Source organism: Poecilia reticulata, chromosome 15 (assembly GCF_904066995.2).
Source record: "Poecilia reticulata chromosome 15, P_reticulata-male-v2, whole genome shotgun sequence".
Classification (NCBI taxonomy): domain Eukaryota; kingdom Metazoa; phylum Chordata; class Actinopteri; order Cyprinodontiformes; family Poeciliidae; genus Poecilia; species Poecilia reticulata.
The window spans coordinates 25,789,921-25,810,074 of record NC_088844.1 but is presented as its reverse complement, the minus strand read 5'-3'; the positions used below and the strand labels follow the sequence as shown (position 1 = coordinate 25,810,074).

General features: G+C 38.5%; 2 protein-coding genes across 6 annotated transcripts in view; one reads left to right on the top strand and one right to left on the bottom strand.

Annotated features, from left to right (window-relative positions):
- plekhh2 (pleckstrin homology domain containing, family H (with MyTH4 domain) member 2) overlaps positions 1–14,433 on the bottom strand; it is a 31,671-nt gene extending 17,238 nt beyond the window's left edge. The window contains exons 1-6 of one of the 5 annotated variants that reach the window (XM_081616093.1): positions 14,273–14,433; positions 9,793–9,925; positions 954–1,016; positions 728–877; positions 185–268; positions 39–120 (exon numbers count right to left, since the gene is read on the bottom strand). In XM_081616093.1, coding sequence (XP_081472219.1) covers positions 39–120; positions 185–268; positions 728–877; positions 954–1,016; positions 9,793–9,915 — 502 coding nt within the window. In that variant the 5' untranslated portion in view covers positions 9,916–9,925; positions 14,273–14,433. Of the gene's footprint in view, positions 1–38; positions 121–184; positions 269–727; positions 878–953; positions 1,017–3,095; positions 3,534–3,660; positions 3,754–3,856; positions 5,082–9,697; positions 9,748–9,792; positions 9,926–12,946; positions 13,134–14,272 lie in introns of those variants that run through there. The other 4 variants (XM_008430389.3, XM_081616095.1, XM_081616094.1 and 1 more) reach the window with 4 other exon arrangements.
- Positions 14,434–15,822: 1,389 nt separating this feature from the next.
- Positions 15,823–20,154, top strand: part of thada (THADA armadillo repeat containing) — a 118,978-nt gene continuing 114,646 nt past the window's right edge. The window contains exons 1-9 of the mRNA XM_008430387.2: positions 15,823–15,895; positions 16,151–16,242; positions 16,318–16,427; positions 17,430–17,557; positions 17,826–17,974; positions 18,059–18,091; positions 18,177–18,225; positions 19,081–19,250; positions 19,613–19,707. Of these exons, the coding sequence (XP_008428609.1) occupies positions 16,170–16,242; positions 16,318–16,427; positions 17,430–17,557; positions 17,826–17,974; positions 18,059–18,091; positions 18,177–18,225; positions 19,081–19,250; positions 19,613–19,707 (807 nt within the window). The 5' untranslated portion in view covers positions 15,823–15,895; positions 16,151–16,169. The remainder of the gene's footprint in view (positions 15,896–16,150; positions 16,243–16,317; positions 16,428–17,429; positions 17,558–17,825; positions 17,975–18,058; positions 18,092–18,176; positions 18,226–19,080; positions 19,251–19,612; positions 19,708–20,154) is intronic.

The following is a 20,154-nucleotide window of genomic DNA, read 5'->3' as shown; positions in this document are numbered from 1 at the left end:
CAGACATGCAGTGGCAGCGAGGAGTCAGTGCATCTCACCCTGCACTTGTTTCTGCAGCTCCAAGATCTGAGCTTCCTGCTTCTTGTTGGTTTCTCTTAATGCTGCGTTTTCCACCTCAAACTAAAGTAAAACACGTTGTTGGCTCTGAAGCATAAATGTTACTACTGCGTTATCTCATTCTTACCTCTGACAGCCTGAGCATCACCCACTCCTTGATCTTAGCTGCTTTCTCCTCCACTGACTTGGCATCCTGGAGTCGAGTCTGTTTCTGTTGAAATTAAAGCTGCAGTGTGAAACTTTTATAAAAATATTATTTTACATATTTGTTAAAATATTACAGTAAGAGACCAATAATCTGTGGAGAAAAAAGTGCACTGCCAGTGGTAGAAACAACCAATCAGAGCTAGGAGGTGGCTCTTAGGACTATTAATCAGGATACCCCCGCTCTCTGCTACGCTACAGCTAGCATAGCCTTTTGTGAATGCTAAAGCTAGTTAGCATGGCCACTGATAATGGCGGATAAATGCTGTTCCTGTAACGTTTATTCGTCGTTGAACATGAGATTGATTGACAGTGCTAAGACCTGCCTCCTGCCTCTGATTGGTCGTTTTTGGTGGGGAGCGGTGCATGTCTTCAGACAGTAATAGTAACTCAGGAAGAAAATAGGGGAGCTCAATCTTTTAAAATAAATAAAAACATACTTTTTATAAAAGTTATATGTTTCTACCTGCTCCTCCAGCTGCTGCTCCAGCTGGGCGATCACTTTCTCCTTCTCCTGCACCGAGGCTTGCAGCTCCTGGCACTGCTGAAACAAACGCATCTCAGAGTCTCCAAGATGGCCGTCTGCCGCCCTCAGCTTCTCCTCCATCCACTTCACCTGGGATAGCAGCACATAACCACATGTGAAGACGCGGAGCTTTCACCACAAACAGGAAGAAGGTTTTTAACCTCACCTGCTGGTTTGCAGCAAACGCTCGCTTCTCTGCATCGATCACCTGCGTCTCCAGCTGCTGGATCTACAAAACATTACAGAGGATCTTTAATCTTCAACGATTTTCCCCGACAATAATGAAGTGATAGCGCAATAATTAATCAATCTTCTTCTCTGAAAGAAACTTCATGAATTACTTTCACTTTATGCAAATTTATATGAAACCTTTGTGTTGTGATAAGTTTTCAGTCATATTGTCCAATAATAATAGGGCTGGCAAAGAAAGTCAATAACAATATATATTGTGATAGACACATGATAATAGATAATACATCTGATTCAGAACCGCACAGCATTCTGGGGGATACAGGCAGAGGAAAAGTTTTATCCATTCAAACTCTCACAGTGAGCCAAGCAAGTTTAATGGAATCAACTAACTCACTCACTCTTTGGTTACCTAGCAACTCACTCACTCTTTGGTTACCTAGCAACTCACTCACTCTTTGGTTACCTAGCAACTCACTCACTCTTTGGTTACCTAGCAACAACCTGTTGAGTAACTGGCGCAGCAGCAGTTTCAGGTTTTGCCGCTATGACTCATAACTACTTAAAAATAAAAATAAAACAACGGCATGGAGTGAAACTGTGGATAAAAAATGGTCACGCCACCATTTTGGCAGCATTTCAAGTATTTAAAACAAAAAATATATAATAATGATACATTTGGACAAGTATCAATATCAACCGATTTGAAACACTGCTCATATCATTCCTTGAAACAAGACTAGACTAATTTACAAGCAACTTTTGAGCAAGATATAAGACTAATTTTAAGTTAATAATTCCTGAATATTGACAAAAACTAGTTCCGTTGGCAGATTATTTCATTTAAGAAAAGTCATTTTTCCCATGTTATAAGTGAATTAATCTGCCAATGAATCTAGTACTTTTCATCAATAAAAGGAATTATTGACTTTGAAAAAGCTTCTCTATCTTGCTGAAAAGTTACTTGTAAGTTAGTTTTGTCTTATTTGCAGGAGAAGGCAGATTACTTGGTAGGATTTTTATTTATGTTTTTGCAGTGTACGCAGACCCATTCAGGTCTGACGGCGCAGCTCTGGAGTTAAGGAGTCATGACTTCATGCGCTGCATTCCTCTGGCATTCCTCGGCTCAAAGCGGCGGAAGCAGCAGAGTATTCCCAGTGTCTTCGGATGGGAGCTTCCCCAAACCTCAGCAAATTCACGAAGGGGCGGAAAACACAGGAATGTGCAGGGAAATTTACAGTCTGCATTTTCTGCCACATGTAGAAATATACATGAATTCAGAAAAGATTACAGGGGGATTTTACTCGCATTTCATCCTGACAGATTATCTGTGATTTAAGGCCGGGGCGTCTAGGTTGAGCTCTACTTTGCTGCAACTTGTAGATGTTTCTGCAACACGCATGAACCAAATGTCTGAATCTCCTCAGCAGCTCTTCAGAGGTGTGATTCAAGGTGAAAGTTCATACTGCCAGCAAACTTTCTCTCTAAATATGATCCACTTGGGTCATATTTAGGTCTCTCACACTAAATTTTACAAGGTGATAAATTGTCTCTCTAATTATTGCAATAAATGACAATATTCTTGCTTGAGAACATTTTCACTTAATATATTGATAATGGCATTAAGCAATTTCACACACTCAAAGAACAATAAACTTTAATTTTGTAAAGAATATTTACGACCAGAACCGGTAGATATTTTAAAATTTAAAAATAAAACAACCAAAATCAATAAATAAAATGGAAATAAAACCACACACAACTGAAACCATAAATAAAATTGATTATGATGTCTATGCAAAACAAAGTAGACATCAATTTACAAAGAGAGTTAAAAAATAAATCTCAAAAAAATTTTATCGTAATGTTTTCTGGAACTAAGTAAATAGAAATAATTTTGGCAACTAACATAAAGACAAGGAAAAATAAATTATGTATCACTTTATTAGGTTTTGACAATAAAATTTTCTAAATTTACGCTTTTGTACATTTCTGAGTGTTAGATTGCAGTTTATTACAAAACTCTGCAGTTTCAAGGACTTGATACAGAAATCCATCACTTTCCAAACCTTGGAATCACCTAACTGATATTAAGGGGTTTCAAGCTCTCTGAAGTTACCTAAAATAAGAGTGAAATGCCGGGTTAAAGGTCACGCAGTGGAAACCGTGAGGTCGTCTGGCCGGGCGTGTCCGCCTCCGGCCTGACCGGGGCTCTGGAAGTCAGCAGAACCAAAAGGAAAACTGGAGCGACGCCATCCCATTCTCCTCTGCCTGCACACACCTTGAGGCTAAAAACAGCGTCCCAGCGGTTTCCACCCAGTTACCATGAATGTAAAGTCCTCTGTTGCTCATAACAGGAAGAGCACGCAGCCCTAGGCACTAACAAAAGAACATAAATGATCTGATTCTTTACCAGGTTCTGAAATTATTTCCATTAAACCTAAAGTGTACAAAATATCACAAAAGATTCATTGTTTTATTACTTATCACACAAAGATGAAACCAAACTGGAAAATAGGGTTGAAACGATTAATAAGGATCATCGTGATGAATCGGTCGACTTATTAAGTGATAAATTGTAATATTAAGGTTCAAAAATGCAAATTTTCTAAAAAAAAACAAAACAAAAAAAACACACAAAACAGTACAAAAAACATACATTTTAGGGAAAAATGTCTATTTACTTATTTGCAAAAGGAATTATGCGTCCTTCTTTTCCCCAGATGTGAAGGATGGATCCGGTGTATTCTTCATGGTCCACCATATCCCATAATTCACTGCAAGTCCAAATCGTCAGTTCAGGCAAAGTGGCAAAGGCGGTGAAGAGCGGCAAATTATTTTACTATATCACGCTTTAAGTGATACAAAATGATTTCTTACAATAGCCGTGTCCGAATTCAGGGTCTGCATCCTTCGAAGGACCCGGTCCACCTAGGACGGGTCCTTCGAAGGCCACGAATATCGACGACCGGAAGAGAAAAAGCTGAAGGGCTAGCCTTCAGCTAGCTGTTAGCCTCCACCTCAGCGTAATTTATGTTGCCTAGCAACCGTGAGCAGACAGCGGCGGAAGAAAAAGACGAAGCGGTCTTTTTATTATTATTATTACCAGAAACCGGTACTGGGTGTTGCCACTGAAGGCGATTCTACTCAAACCAAACGATAACTAAAAAATACCCAAACATTTTCTCTTCCAGCCTGAACATTTGAGTAAAAGCAGACGAACCCACCATGACACCCAAACTGAGACGCTGTTTCCGTATTTAGATCTGACGCTGCGCCACAAACGGCAAAACCACATGTGCCTCTCTTTAAAACACATTTAGCATCTGGCACCAAAACAGCCGACCAATTACAGGCTAAGTTTACTGGAGACTACAGCTGGGGTCCACACACATCACCGGACACAAACAACACAGAGAGATACGAAAAGCAGCGAAAAGAAATGGGGAATATGGTTATTTTCTGGCTGTTTGTAAGTGAGCACCTTTAACTTCAGGCTAAGAAGAAGGCGAAGAAGTTTAAACTGGATTTCAGACAAGTTAAGCTCTTGTACATCCACCCAGAATAAAATCTTCCCTCCCTGTCCGCCTCCACTGGGCTCACCTACAGTCAATTTCTCTCTTCAGGCCCAAAATCCAATTTCATTCCTGAGATTCCTGAGCTGCCGCAGTGTGGTCAACCTCTCCCTGAACTACACCCTGCAGGCCAGGCAGCCAGCTCACAAAGCCTCCTTCTGTAGGCTGCGACCCACACGCTGCTGCGCATGTTAAACATTCACCAAGAACACCGGCACAGATGCTCTCCAACCCTCACCATGATGCTCAGTCGCCTAAAACCAAGAAGCAAAGATCAGGACAGATGCAGGAACTTAATGTTTGTGCTGAGGGCTGGAAAATGCTCAATTAACCAGATGTGTCTGTGTTGAGCTAATTGGGAAGCTGCAGACAAAACGCAAGCAGGTGTTAGCAAGAAGAAAACAAACTGAAATGTTAGTGTATGATACAGCACTTTATGTGTCTTCTTGAAATTTTAGTTCTTGGGAGCTGATTGTTGCATAAGTAGTACCTTCACTCCTTAATTTGAAGGAGCAAAAGTTTCAAATGAAAGAAAACAACAACAAAAAAAGATTAGAATCTGAAAAATTGTTTGAACTTTTTGTTTTCAGTTTCAATTTCTTTATCAGTTTCAAATCTTCATTTTTTATTTATTTATTTTTTTGTTTGAAAGCATTTTTTGCTTCAAATCTTTTTTGTTTTTCAGTTTCAAAACTTTTTATTCAGTTTCAGCTGACTTTATGTCCCCAAAATAAATCAATAATTCCCAGACCCGCACAGCATTCTGGGTAATGTAGGCTTACGAAAGATTTTAACTGCTGAACCTTGCATGACCAGCAAGTTTGGTGGAATCAACGAACTCACTCACTCTTTGGTTACTTAGCAACAACCTGCTGAGTAATTATGGTTACCTAGCAACAACTTACTGAGTAATTTGTGGTTACCTAGCAACAACCTGCTGAGTAACTTGTGGTTATCTAGCAACAACCTGCTGAGTAACTTGTGGTTACCTAGCAACAACCTGCTGAGTAACTTGTGGTTACCTAGCAACAACCTGCTGAGTAACTTGCACAGTTACAGAAACAGTAGTTTTCGCCGCAAAACAGATTAAATCTAGAAAATCAACGGCAAAAAAAATTATGATTAAAAAAACCTTTGTAAATATTTTCCTCTCAGAACTCCTAATATTGTATAAAATAAATTTAAGTGGTTAAATAAAAAAATCTGCAGAGTGTAAACTTTTGTAGCACACTGTTTAAGTAACAGTTTGAATAATAAAAAGATTAATTGGAGCCCTTATTAAAACCTGGTTCTGAAATGTTGTTCTGGTTCATTCAAAGGTCAGATTTAAGTGCCTTCAAAAAAGTGAAAAAATATGGAAGACCATTTCAGACTCTGAGTTACGTTGTTAAAAATGTAACTAACTCCAGTTAAAGTGACATACACGTTCTCTGGTCTCTTTAGGAACATGTGTGGCTTTTTATTCCTGCTTCACGTCCCGTCGGCCAAAACTAACATCCCTCCCAAACAGCTGCAACCCGCCCATGCACAACGCAATTTTACTTTTTTGTGCAAAAAAGCAGCATTAAAACAAATTAGAAATAAACTGAGCAGCACTCGTACACGTGTGCTCCCAGAATAACTGAGTGCCTCAGCCTGAAAACTCACTTCCTGTGTATCACACACATTCACATAATATTTACTAAAGCGGGTATTTCCTCCCCTGGGCTGCTCAGTCGTCACACAAAGCTCCTTTTTCTAATTTTCTTAAGCCAAATCCTGCAAATCTGGCTTTTTTTAAGCACAGACATACCTGACTTGTTCCTAAAACCTTCTCAGCAAATTACATGAGGTGACTATTTTGCACAAATAAATCTAAATGCTGAGTTGAAACCATTAACTTTAAGTATAACTGCTAAATCTGTTTAAAAAAACTTAGGTGATTATTAGGAATATGCTGAAACCCAAGGATCATATACACTCTAACAGCAAACAAACCCCTTAAAGGTGACTGATTATGCTTCCAACAGGTTAGGATAGGTCTATGATCCATACAAAACATGTTAATCACATTATTTTTTCCACAAAGTTATTCCTTGATAATGAGATTTTAATCTGATCAGTTCTGCCTATCAGATGTTTTAAAGTGTGTTGTCACTTTAAATCCATATAAGGTGCTGCTGGCCACGCCCCCAAACTCAACTTTACACCTCACACCTAAAAATGGCTTCAAACAGATACGCAATTATACAACTGTACATCTTTGAAAAGCAGAAGTGGAGCCTCCTACACAACCAACCAACCAACAAGAATGCAGCAAATGGTTTCTGGACGGTAAGCCAACAACAAAACACTTTTCTGTTCCAGCAGCCATTGTAAAACCAGCTCACCAAATGTGCTGGAGTTCCGCTTGGCTGTAGCTTTGGTTGCTAGGTAACGGCGCAGTGCCTGTAGAATGTGACTTAATAATCGGGAGATTTTTGAAACAGCTACTTTTCCAGAAAACAAAAAAATTAACTTATTGCCAAAAAATGGCTTGTGCTGCATTTGAGACGCAAATGAATAATAAAAACATCCAAAAGGTGAACTTTGCATAAAAGGTCCCCTTTAATAATGTGACAGTGCCTTGAAAAATGTTTGTACTCCTTGACGTTTTTAACATTTTTCCACATTAAAACCACAATCTGTGTGCTCGTTGCTTAAAATCCAGATGAAATTTTGGGTTGTAACGGGAAACGAAATGTACAAGATTTCAGAGGTGTGTATATTTCTGAAAGGCTCTGTTACATTTGTGGGTTCCTGTGTTTTTTTTTTTTTTTAGTTGAAGTCTGCTGAACTCTGACTGAACTCTAGAGCTGGGAAGTTAAATCAGTGATCTCCCATTTGCAGGAGAGACTGAAGGATTACTGACCTTCTTTAAATGTTTCCTTTCTCTTGAGCTACAGTTTCTCCTTTCTTTACCTTAGTTGCTCTTTAAAGATATGAAATAATGCAATCAAAGAGCAAAACGCCCATAAAATAAATCGTTGTATACCTCAAACTTGTTCATATTAGATGACTGGATCAGCAGAAGCAGAGAAATGCTGAACAAACCCACCAAAGCCGGGTTTTCAAGTCTCAGTGGGAGTTTGTTTTGCTGTCCAGCAGGGCAGCAGCAGGGATCTGTAATTGACTGGAGCTGGGTCAATCCCATCATGCAATGCATGGCAGAGCCCCGTGGTCAGACTGATGTTTACATTAGAGCTCTAATCAGCATCCCCAGAGAGCGGCTTCAGATCTAGGCCACGGAGCGGTTTGGGCCGGCCCAGAGAGGCCGGTCTGCGCCCAGCAGACTCACCACCGGCTCCCCGTCTGAATTTGGATCCCTTCCTGCACTCATGAGAGGCTGAACCTTCCCAGAGATCATCAAACAGTACATGCATGAGTTGAATCACTTCTTAGATTTCTGTGGATCGGCTTGATGCACGGACTGTTGGGAAAATGAAAAGCCAACATAGAACCAGATAAAAACACAAAATAGATATGAAAAGCGGCCAAAAGTATCAAATATTGATAAAACAATCTACTAATTACTCTAGAAGATTATTTCACTGATAACATGGAAAATGTCAATCTGCCAATGGAACCAGTAATTTTTCATCAATATTAGGGAATTATTTACTTTAAAAAAAGCTTTTATGTCTTGCTACAAAGTTACTTGTAAGTTAGTTTTGTCTTATTTCAAGTGTAATAAGTAGAAGTGTGCCGATCGATCGGCCATCGTTCATAATTGGCCGATTTTCGTGAAAAAGTGTATGATCGGTGATCGCCAATCATTGGCTCTTGTTGCCAATACCGATCACCTGCATCTCATTTCGCAGCCTGCCTGTGCAGCTGGTCTCCTCTTTCCTTCACTCTGCGCAAACGCGCAGCAACAAATCCTAAGCGATGTTGAACTATAACGCACTGAGTGAATGGGGAAGTTTGCGTGTTGCGGCGGAAAATTGAAGCACGTCAAAATGCATCAACACAAGAAGCTAATACGACGTAAAAACAATGCCATACTTGACGGAGTTTGGCTACATCGAGGCTCACTGCAGTAAAAAAGACATATGGAGGCTCAGATAGCAGGTAAAGCAGCTCACAGCTACAAACACTCACCCGGATTAGCATGACGGTCAGAAAGCTAAACAAATAACCCGCAAAATTATTTAAGTCTTCGAGCTGCGATGTAAGACGCTGGTTCTGCTCTCGCTGTTGAACCGCTACGCTACAGGTAGTAATATTTCACAGACGGAGCGCCGCTTCTGCTCCACCTGGTAGTGACTCTCACACCAAACCTCTGCTTAAAGCTGCAGCATCTAACTTAAAAAAAAATACATTTTACATACGTATTAAAACTTTAGCTGTCCTAACATGAGACAGATAATCTCTGAAAAAATAATCGATCTCTTCCCTGTTCTGCATAATTACTCCGCTCAGTCAGAAACAGCCACTCAGAACTAGCAGTAATCAGCTAGCCGCCATGCTAACAGGAAGTTTTCATTCAGTAACTCTGGTTTGTTTATTGTAATGGAACCTGTATTTGCCTTTGAATGTTAAGTTTTATACTTGAATTTTTTTGGCAATGTTGAGAGGTTTTATTTTGGCTCTTTGCATTATTTAGCCTCTTCAGAGCCTCCATATGTTATCAGTCTGTTAAAGATAGTATTACTGATAGCAGTACAATTTGCACAATGCCTGTTTTGTTTAGTTTCCTTCTTGGAAAAAGTTATTAAAAACAAGTTTTTGTCTAAATTAAGATGAATTTATGGTTCCTTTTTCCACTTAATGTAACCGGTAGTGCTTATGATTAAAAAAATAATAATTATGTGATCGGTATCACTGATCGGTATCGGTGATCGGCCCTCATGGGTGATTGGAATCAGCAGGAAAAAACCTGATCAGCATGTCTCTAGTAATAAGATATTTGCATTAGAAACTACATCAAAAATACTTGGTAGGATATTGTATTTTTGCAGTTTTATAAAGACTCTGGATACGTGGCATCCTGAAGTCTTTTGTATTTTTTAAATTAAAATCTAATGGTTTCAACTACAAGAGGAAACAAATTAGTCACCTTTGGGTCGCTGTGCAGGATAATGATTCAAAACTTTAGGATAAATCAGCAGAGAAATTAAAAATTAACCTTCTGTGACTGTGGAAACTCCCTCATGCATCCCAGGAAGAACCATCAAAGATTCATCAACGCATTCATCAGGCCTGGTTTTGCCCTGGACCAACCTTGTCTGCGGTGAGCTCCCGGATCTTGACGATCTGGACCCTGAACTTCACGAGCAGCGCCTCCAGAACCGTACACCTCTCCTTCCAGTCTTCCTGGCTCATCGCCTCCTCCCCCTCTGCCATGATGCCGAGCCTGTCCAGAAACACAGACAGAAGCAGCAGTGAGAAACAGAGAACAAAGTCTTATTATTCCTCCTGACTGAGCAATTCATGGCTCTCCTCGGGCTACTATCCCCTAAAATGTTAATAACCAAGCTTTCCTTCAGTGTACGCTTCATCGGTTGTAGAAAAGGCAAAAAAAGAATACTTCAAAAATATTTGTAAAAGCTTGAGTTAACATCAATACGGTGTAGAGTTATTCTCTTGACTATTTTTCACAAACGACTCCAGTGCTTAAAAAACCACCCAGTTTCTGGCAGTAAGTTAATTTTGCAATTTTTGTTGTCAGGAAAACGATTAGTTTCAAAAGCGTCCCAATTGTTAAGTCACAAACTACGGGCATTGAGCTGTTACCTAGCAACCCCAGGCAAGCCCAGCCCTGTTACCTAGCAACCCAAGTAGAGTTCCAGCACGTTTGGTTAGCTAGCTTCACTGCTTTATGCGCTGCTCAATGGCTAAACTCTCTGTGGTTGTGGAGAAGGTTTTACTTCTGCTTTTCAAAAACATACAGTTGTATAATTTCACATCAGTTTTCAGCCATTTTCATGTGTGAAAGTTGAGTTGTGGGTGTGTGGCTTATTCGGATTTAAAGTGACAGAGTCCTAAAACAGCATTTCTGAAAGGAGCTCAAAATAGGCACAATTTAGATAATCTCATTATCTAAGAATGATTTTGTCCAGAAAAACACATATTGCCGGTAAACCTATCTTAAGCTGTTAAAGAAAGAATAACAGGTCACTTTTAAAGGCACTATATTAAGAAAAAAAATGACAATGACTTTATGTAGACTTACTGGGATTAGCATCTAATTTTAGGATGTTAAAATCGGATTGAATATTTTAACAAAGAGAAGAGATTAATCCTTAAAAAACAGAAAACTCTGGCAAAAAGAATGGACCCACTGTTAGCTGATGTTCAACAAAGATCATTTAAACACACTGCAAAAAACACAAAATATTTTTTGGTCTAGTTTCTAGTGTAAATATCTTAGTAAATTTTAAATAAGACAAAAGTCACTTAAAAGTAAGTTTTCAGCAAGATATAGAGGCTTGTAATTAAGTAAATAATTCTTTAATATTGATGAAAAAGTACTAGCTCCATTGGCAGATAAATTAACTTAAAACATGGTTAAATGTCTTGTTATACATGAAATAATTTGCCAATGGAGCTAGTATTTAGTTTGATCAATATTAAGGAATTATTTACTTAAAACAAGCCTCTATATCTTGCTGAAAAGTCATTTGTAAATCAGTTTTGTCTTATTTCAAGTTTACTAAGATATTTGCACTAGAAACTAGACCAAAGATACTTGGTAAGATTTTGTGTTTTTGTAGTGCAGGTGGAAAATTCATTAAATGTTTTTTCCAGGTCTGTGTCCAGCTGAACCACTGTGGGCATCGGCCTTGCATCACTTTGCAGGACCAAAACACTCCCTGTAGGACGAACTGCTGTCACATTTTCCACTGCAAACTTTTGGAAAAACAGGCATCGAGTGCAGGAAGGTGGGCGGCGGAGATGCAGGAGGATCTCTGACGGAGATGATGGCTTTCTGTCTCCTCCAACTGTAACCTCTCATTACCAGCCTGAGCTCCGTCTCACAGAGAAACATGTGTGGACGAAGGCCATAAAAACCTTTTTTCCACTACCCTATTTCTGCTGCTGGTTGGCCGCGGTAAACACAGACGGAGGCAAGAAATGAAAGAGCCGTCGTATGAGAAAAACAAAAACAGCAGGCTGAGAGAGGAGGGAGTTTAACACGACATACCTCACCAGGATGAAGCGAACAAAAACAAATCAACTCCTGCATTTGGAGCTGAGACTTTAGAGAACATCAGATGAAGTGGGGAACTAACGGTGGTGGCAGGATCATGATGTGGGAACGTTTGGTTGTTGTTGGTGGGAAGATTGACGGAGCTAAATACTAGACAACTCTAGATCCTGACCAAAGCGGAGATTTAACAACCCTAAACATACAGCCAGAGCTACAATGAAACGGCTTAACATAAAGCATATTTCTGTATTAGAATGACCTAGTTAAAGTTCAGACTTGAATCTGACCTGAAGTCCTGAAAATTGATGGTTAGACAAGCTAATTAACTTGTTTGCAAAGAAGAATAGGGAGGAAATCTCTGTCACGTTAGATATGATTTGTTGCTTAAGCATGGTAACAATGTATTGTTGCCATGGTTAAACAGCTCATTAGCATATCAAAGAATTAGCAGTTCAAATAGCATCAGGAAGAACACCAAATGTAAGAAGAGTTTAAAAGAAGGCTTCATGGATACAGAACAGAGAGAGAAGGAGAAAGTTGAAATACTTTTCCATTAATCAAATCCCCTACTCCAGCATCAAAATGGGCGAGGATCAAATCCCCTACTTTAGCATCATAATGGGCGAGGATCAAATCCCCTACTTTAGCATCATAATGGGCGAGGATCAAATCCCCTACTTTAGCATCATAATGGGCGAGGATCAAATCCCCTACTTTAGCATCATAATGGGCGAGGATCAAATCCCCTACTTTAGCATCAAAATGGGCAAGGATCAAATCCCCTACTCCAGCATCATAATGGGCGAGGATCAAATCCCCTACTTTAGCATCAAAATGGGCAAGGATCAAATCCCCTACTCCAGCATCATAATGGGCGAGGATCAAATCCCCTACTTTAGCATCATAATGGGCGAGGCTCAAATCCCCTACACTAGCGTCTCTCTGCTCGGCTTTCTAACCATACGATTAAACAGAAATTTGAAGACGAGCAGGAAAAGCAAATGAGGTGGATTAGCAGTTTCCCAACAGCTAATGGTTTCATCAAGGACATGTTACGGTGGAATATCGTAAATTCCACGTTTAGCCTGTCATGCAAGGGTTCATTCACACCAGTCCTGTTTAGTCCGCTTAATAATAAAATTCGAGTTCACTTGTACAGAAAGTCTGATTCTTTTTTGAACTCTTATGTGGGCGGAAACAGTGAACTCTGGTCCGCTTGCATACCTTGATCTCTGTTGGGTTGAAGTGAAGAATGGCGCAGTTTGAATGCATATGTGGATGCAAGCAGAAAACGGAGCGCTCCGAAAAAAGGAAGTGACTACAGCGCAGGGCATTCTGGGTAAATACAATCAAAACAAACGACGGAGTCCAGCGCTAGTGGGAGAAATGTCTCGTGGTCTTTTGCCAAACACAAAAGAGAAATCTTTTAACTGCTAAAATCTGACGCCACTCCATTTTTGCTAACATTTTGAGAAGTTGTGCTCAGTGTCTTCTTCAGAGTTTTTCACGTCGTTTCTTTCTGTGGTTCTTGCTGCAGCGCCACCACAGGCGAGGAGGGGAACATGTTTTTCAAAGGGTTTGGTTTGTTTGACACAGTGCAGTGAAAGTGAACCAAACCAGCTGAAAATGTAACAAATATTGCAACCAAATTTAAAAAGTCTACCTGACTGCCAGGTGGAGAAACATTCAGAAAGTCAGAAGCCTCTTCAAAATCGTTGCAAGACTGACTGCTACCAGAGATTGTTCCTGCTCATAGCATCTCATCCACAAAGACTCCTTAAAGATGCTTCAGTGATATGAGTTATGATAATATTTAACTTCCCTTTGGGATAAATCAAGCATTTTAGATTTCAATTGAAAGTATGAAAAGCAGCTGGAACTGCTGCAAAACACAGATTTACGACTACTAACTTTTTCAAATTCAGATTCAAAAATACTTTATTGAAAGGGAAATTAAAAATTTATCCCAAAGAGAAATCAAATTAAAGAAGGGCTGGTAATCAAATGCATCGTTTTTGGATTTTTATTTCTTAGAAACAGACATCAACTTCTCAATTAAACACAATTTTGAGATGGTCTTAAAACCCAATAAAATACACTGATGATGTATGTTTTTAAAAAAGTTCAAGTGGTATGAATACGTCAACAAGCCAGTGAAAATCAACCCTTCAGTTTCCAAAAGCAATTTTAATTTAACTGCGGTCACAAACCAAAAGTATAAATTTATTCTATGCCTCAATGACAATGTGAGGATGATGCTGTAAAACGTTTAAACTCTTTAACTTTCTAGAATAATTCCAATTTGAGTGTAAAAACCCACCGGAATTGACTCAGATAATTGATTATTACATTCTAATATTAACTTATTTAATGAAATAGTAAAAAGAAACTTACTCAAAACATAAAAATGATAATGATAGAAAACTTTAAGTATTCCCATAGATAAATATGGAAACATTGAGTTGGTGTAAAAAAGAACTCCAAATCTAAACCGCGCGTTCCCTTTGTAATAAAAAAACAGCAATTTTTATCTATTTTTCCCCAACTTACCTTCTATAAAACTGATGTGGTGCGTTTTCAGAGCGTCTTCACGCCATGCTCAGTCCGTCCATATTGTGTCTGACGTTAAAATCCTAAGTTATGAGGAAAAATGAGGGGGATTCTCTCTTTTCCGGGAGGTTTTCATTTCAGCTCACAGGGAAAAGTTGGACACGGGTTGATTTTTTTTTTTTTTATTAGGGAGGGTGGGACGTTTATGAAATACGTCCAATCTGATGCTCGGGAGGCGTTTTTCCAAGCTGTGGGATCTACATGTTGCATTCCGGTTGCATTTGGAAGTCGGATTTTCTAATTCCCAAGTTGGAAAATTAACTTAAATGTAGATTATTTATTTATTTTTTTTTAGATTTTCAAACGGTAAAATCCACTTTGTCTGCTTGAAGTATGAGTTGTCGTTTTAAATAAACGTACGCTTACTTTCCTACCGTTATTAATTGACATTTTTCCCCAGACAGCAAACTCCACCAGCGGTTACATGGTTTCCACGATTAGAGTGCGAATTTCCGAGGATTATCTGAAAGCACCATCTTTCAACATTATCCACCAATCAAAACGCGGAGCGCAGGGACGTTGAGTTGCAAATGTCTTAAGAACCGTTATAATACAGCTACTACTACAATAATAATAATAATAATAATAATAATAATAATAATAATAATAATAATAATAATAATAATAATAATAGTTTGTATTAGAATACTTTTCATTCATATAATGTAATATTCAAATTTCATAATAAATAACCACAGTCTTCCATTATTTGTACACATAATAATCGAAATTAACAGGAATAAACAGCTTTTTTATTAAGTCAGATGCCAAAGGACATTTTATTTATCAAATTTATTATGATACACATATTTAGTAAATTATATACATTTAATCTTAATCTTACAATAGGGGTCGATTATAAGATTAAAAACATATTTTGAAAAAAAACAACAACCTTTAGGCAAATATTAATATTTTTTCATTAGCCACATATTGGTGATATATAATATGGAAATTTTAAATATTGTACTTTCATAAGCTGTAAGATGAAAATTATAATAAATTGACAAATAAATTAATATTAACAATATTAAAAGTTATTGAGTATTCAATCACATTTACACTCAAATATCTTTCTTCCTGGAGTGTTATTTTATAGTTTGTTGTTTAAGGAACAACTTGAGGGACATTTTAGATTAACAAGAATTTTAAACACCGTGCACAATAAAAGCCCGCATGAAAATATATGTATTTTTAAAAAATAAAATGCTAACTGGTCGCTGTTTACCCTTCCAATATGGCGGCCCTGCTTACGTGCCGCTTCATTCATCTACGTCATTGCGGGGTCCACAAAAGGTCAAAAATAATCTAGCTTCAAAATAAAATCTTCTAATTTCGCACACTTACTTTACAATTAATTTAAGCCAAAATTGTTGTCACTCTTTGACATTTCGGATTTAATTTAAGAACAGAAATATTCGCAAAGGTCGTATAGCTATTTTTCCTGTAAGCTAGGCTGTTTGTGAATCTTTTATTGCGAAAATCTACTACCGGAAGCTGTTTTATTTTCATCCGGTACAGTCACCGGCTGTAGCAAGGCTGCAGACCACATGTAGAACTGAGGTAAATGCCTTTTATTTTTTCATCAAACCGCATTTTATGAGTTGCTAGCGTTATTATGTTGCAGTTTTATAGCTTTAGTTATTTTTAAAGCCTTTTTCAAGTAGACTTTGAGTTATTTTCAGGCTGCTTGTTAAAGTTGGCGAACTTTAGCAAAAAAGCTTGTTTTTTCTGTGCTTCTAAAGAAGTAGTTATGTGATTTTTAAAATATATATCATGTCTAATAGCATACAGTTAAAACATCTGATTATGTGACAGCATATTATAGAGTTAAATCATGGTGGTGAAGAAGAAAACTACTAAAGTGGAGGCGGTGGCATTGGATGAGGAGAAGCTATGCCAGCTTATAGGTGAGATTTCTACAATCTTTATGCTCCAGTTTTTGAATTTTCCGCTCATTTGTCTTCATTTCTTGCCCCAACAAGCGTCCCTCTCTGTGGACGGAGGCGCAGATGGAGTCACACATCTTGCCCAGACCCTGCAGACCTGCTTACAGCTGACTGACGCCGTGCAGCAGATCCAGCTGATTCAAAAGGTCCGTGAATTATGATGTAGTGTTATGTGGAACAGTGGCGTTTCTAGCCTTGTTTTATGCTAGGTTACTTAAACAGTATCTCAGCACCCCTGAATAGGGTTGCCACACATCCCGTAAAATACGGAGTCGTCCCATATTTGGCCGTTAAATGTGCGTCCCGTATTGAACAGATACATAATTATCCTATAGACACACTTATCACACACATATCAACACTAAGTTGAGCAATAATTACCAAAATAAAACACAGGAAATATTAAGGTCAGCTAAATTATCGTGGCGGGAGCTAAACAGGACCCCCTGAACTACGACTGACAGTGAACGTCAGACTGACGCTGAACGTCAGTCCGTTGCGTTATAATCGCATTCGCCGTTGAAATCGACTTTTTGAGCTTTACATCATGTTATTATGTCATTCCCTCACAAAAAACAAAGAAACAAAAAACCACACACCTGGAGTTTTGATTTGATTATTTCATGCATGTTTAAGAAATCCTTTAATCTCCATGGAAACCATTCAGTTGTGCAAAACGCCTGGATGGACCTAGCTCCGCCTTCGAGGCGCCGCTCCTCCTCTGAGCTGCAGTTTCCAAGCTTCAGAGCTTCCCCCTCCCCCTCTTCCACTCGTCTCCTTCAGACTAGCCAGCAGCAATTAGCAAACATCTGGTGGAACTGCACGTTTCATTGTAGGAGCTACTTTTCAGTGAAACGCTGCTAAAAACGATGTCAAAGGGTTTAGTAGAGGAGCCATGTTGTCATCACTTCGTGAAGGCGGAGTTTCAGAGACAGCAGGAGTTTTTAAGAGTTTTGAATTGAGGCCCAATATTTGTTAAATTACAAAGTAAAATTTCTTTTAAGTCATATTTGATATATATAGCATTTTTATCACAACTGAAGGTAACATAGCTACTTGATTGTGCTATAAAATGACACACATGGAAAACACACATTTCTGCGTGTTCAGATGGATGTTGTGATGTGTTTGTGTCCATGCTCCATCAGGCTGGATCCCAGTTGGAGGCTCTGAGTGAGGAAGACGCTGGTGAAGGACTGGATGCTTGTCTGAACGCCGTATCGCTGATCTACACCTCTGTGCAGGCAAAGAACCCCCTGAGACGGGCTGCAGCCAGGTAGAACTCGCTTTTAATTTCACACCTCTTGAACTTTTTTTACTGGGATGAACAACACAAAGTAGTAAAAAAAAAAAAAAGTTTTTCACAGATTAAAGCCTGAAAATGTTTGAGCTTTATTAGATTCTTTTTCTTCTTTTGCTCTTTCCTTTAGTTTGTTATTTTGTTTGTATTTCATTTTAATTCATGTGAAGCACTTTGAATTGCCATGTTGCTGAAAATATTTAATATAAATAAAACCACCTCTCCTTGTTGTGTCTTTCCTCAGTGCTCTCAGTTCAGTGCCTGAGTGTCTTCAGGGCCGGGCTGTGGACAGTCTGTCCTCCTGTTTGTCCGACTGTCTGTCCACTCCGTGCTCAGAACAGCATCCACACACCGTGGACACCATCGCCGCCTGCCTGGATGGCTTCCATCTCGGTCAGTAAGAAAAAAAAAATCACTTCTGCCTATTAAATCACTTGAATTGAAGCAGTGAGTTTATGCTTTATTTTGTTTTTCCAGGTGAAAGATGCATTAACAAGCTGCTGCTTCAAGGTTTGTATCCACTCAGTTTAAAGTTTGAAGAGTTTCCTCTTTGCAGACTAAATGTCATCAAAGTCTCTTTGTTTTGTTTTGATAGTGTTAAAATTCATCTGCGAGGTTTTACACGAATACCTCCAGCAGAACAGGTATGAAGACGAACTCTGTGTTTCTGCTGATTGATTAAAATGTAACCATTTAATGATTTATGGGAACTAATATTATTTTAAAAAACAATAATTGTATGCTCCAGTTTGTGTTTATTATTGGTTTTCATTAATCCACATAAGATTGAAAATGATACCAACAATCCAGCATGGTAGTGGCAGCATCATGGTGTGGAGCTTTTTCACTGGCATTTGTACTAGTATGTTGGTTTAATTACAAAAAATAAAACCACCTTCAATTTGTTTAACTTCAACACTCAAATATAAATGAATATTGAAATGATTAATCTGATTAACTGTGATTAATTGATTATTGAAATAATCATCTGCTAATGGAAGTAATTATTAATAATTAACTAGAGTACACAGACTAAAAAAAGGCAGTAGTTGAGCTAAAACTGTACAAAATACAAAACATTTCGCATTTAAGACAAAATTTTTGACATTTTCTGTAGATATGTCTTAACCAGATGTCAAGTTCAGCTTCAACTGGTTCAAAACCTGTAAAAATAAAATGTCCCATTAAGCTTCTTTTTTTATCAAATTATTAACCAGTAAATCCAAAAATAATCAGCAGGTCAGCCATTAACTGTATTGATGTCAAGTTGAACAGAAAGGACTGAACTTTTCACACGTTGCTAGTTTTTTCTACAAATGATCTAAAGGAATTTTAAGCAGAACTGTGTTTATTTTCTTCCTTAAAAAGAGAATAGAGATATTTATTTAGTTGCATCTTTTAATGCATTTCTAACATTGTATTAAGACTGAATAACCAGGCTTGTGTGGATTATGAAACAGTTCTTTCATTTCGTCTGTCGCCCCCTGCTGGTCACTCAGCGGTCTTGCAGGGCGCCACATCGCTCAGGCCCAGCTCATGCAGTCCTGCCTGGCTGCGGTGAAAACGTCCATGTTGGTTCTCCAGAGATCTCAGGGCGCCGTCGGGGCGGCGGCGCCGCCGGAGCCGCTGGGCGGCCTGCTGAGCTGCTACATCCACATCCTCACTGACGGTCAGAAACACAGAAACTACTGTTAACATTATTATCATCCACAGTTTTTACTCTTGTCATGAGACGAGAGTTGTTTTGTAATTATTTTGTTTACGCAATTGAATTTATTTGTTGGCTCTTTAGCACATGGATATTATAACATGGTTTTAATTAGACATTTTAATAATTGGCGTGTTGGTAATGTATTTAATCAAATTGAGATAAGGGGTGGTTCACTTCTTCCCACTCCGTTTCTTGGCTGTTTATGCACATGTTTTCTCTGTCCTGCTGTTTGCTCTTGTTATTGTTTTTAAAATCCTGTTTGAAATAAACAAATCAAACATGAATCTACTGGATTCTTCTGTTTTTCTCTCCGCCTGCAGAAGAGTTCATCCAGGCGGTCCAGAGCACAGCAGGCATGGCTGTGGTTCTGCTCATCAGGTCCGTCATGGGCGCCGGAGACGAAGTCGCCTCAGTGGTGAGTCCTGCTGTCTGGAAAAAGAAAGTACACCCTCTCAGTTCTGGTCAAAGATAATAAATGTTAATATTAGCATCTAAAACCGGTTTTAGAATGAATTAATTCCAAGAATTGATTCTGGTCGTCAATATTTAAGCTGGAATAGAAGATTAAAAAAAAGCTTCTATGATGGAGAGAAAGAACAGGAAAAAGAAATAAATGATAAATTGGTCACAGAGAAGTACATTTCAGTAAAAGTCTCTAGATTATTTTCTTTTGGATTAAATAAACAAAACATGGATGCTCTGATGTCAAAAAGAAATAAATAAGACATTCTTTGATACTGTAAAGGTAAACATTTGCAAAAAAAACCCCATTACATTTATGAGCCAAATAATAAGTTTTCCAAGACTGAAGTAAATCTAGGAGATGCAGATCTGGTTCTTGCATCGTGTTGCAAACACACAA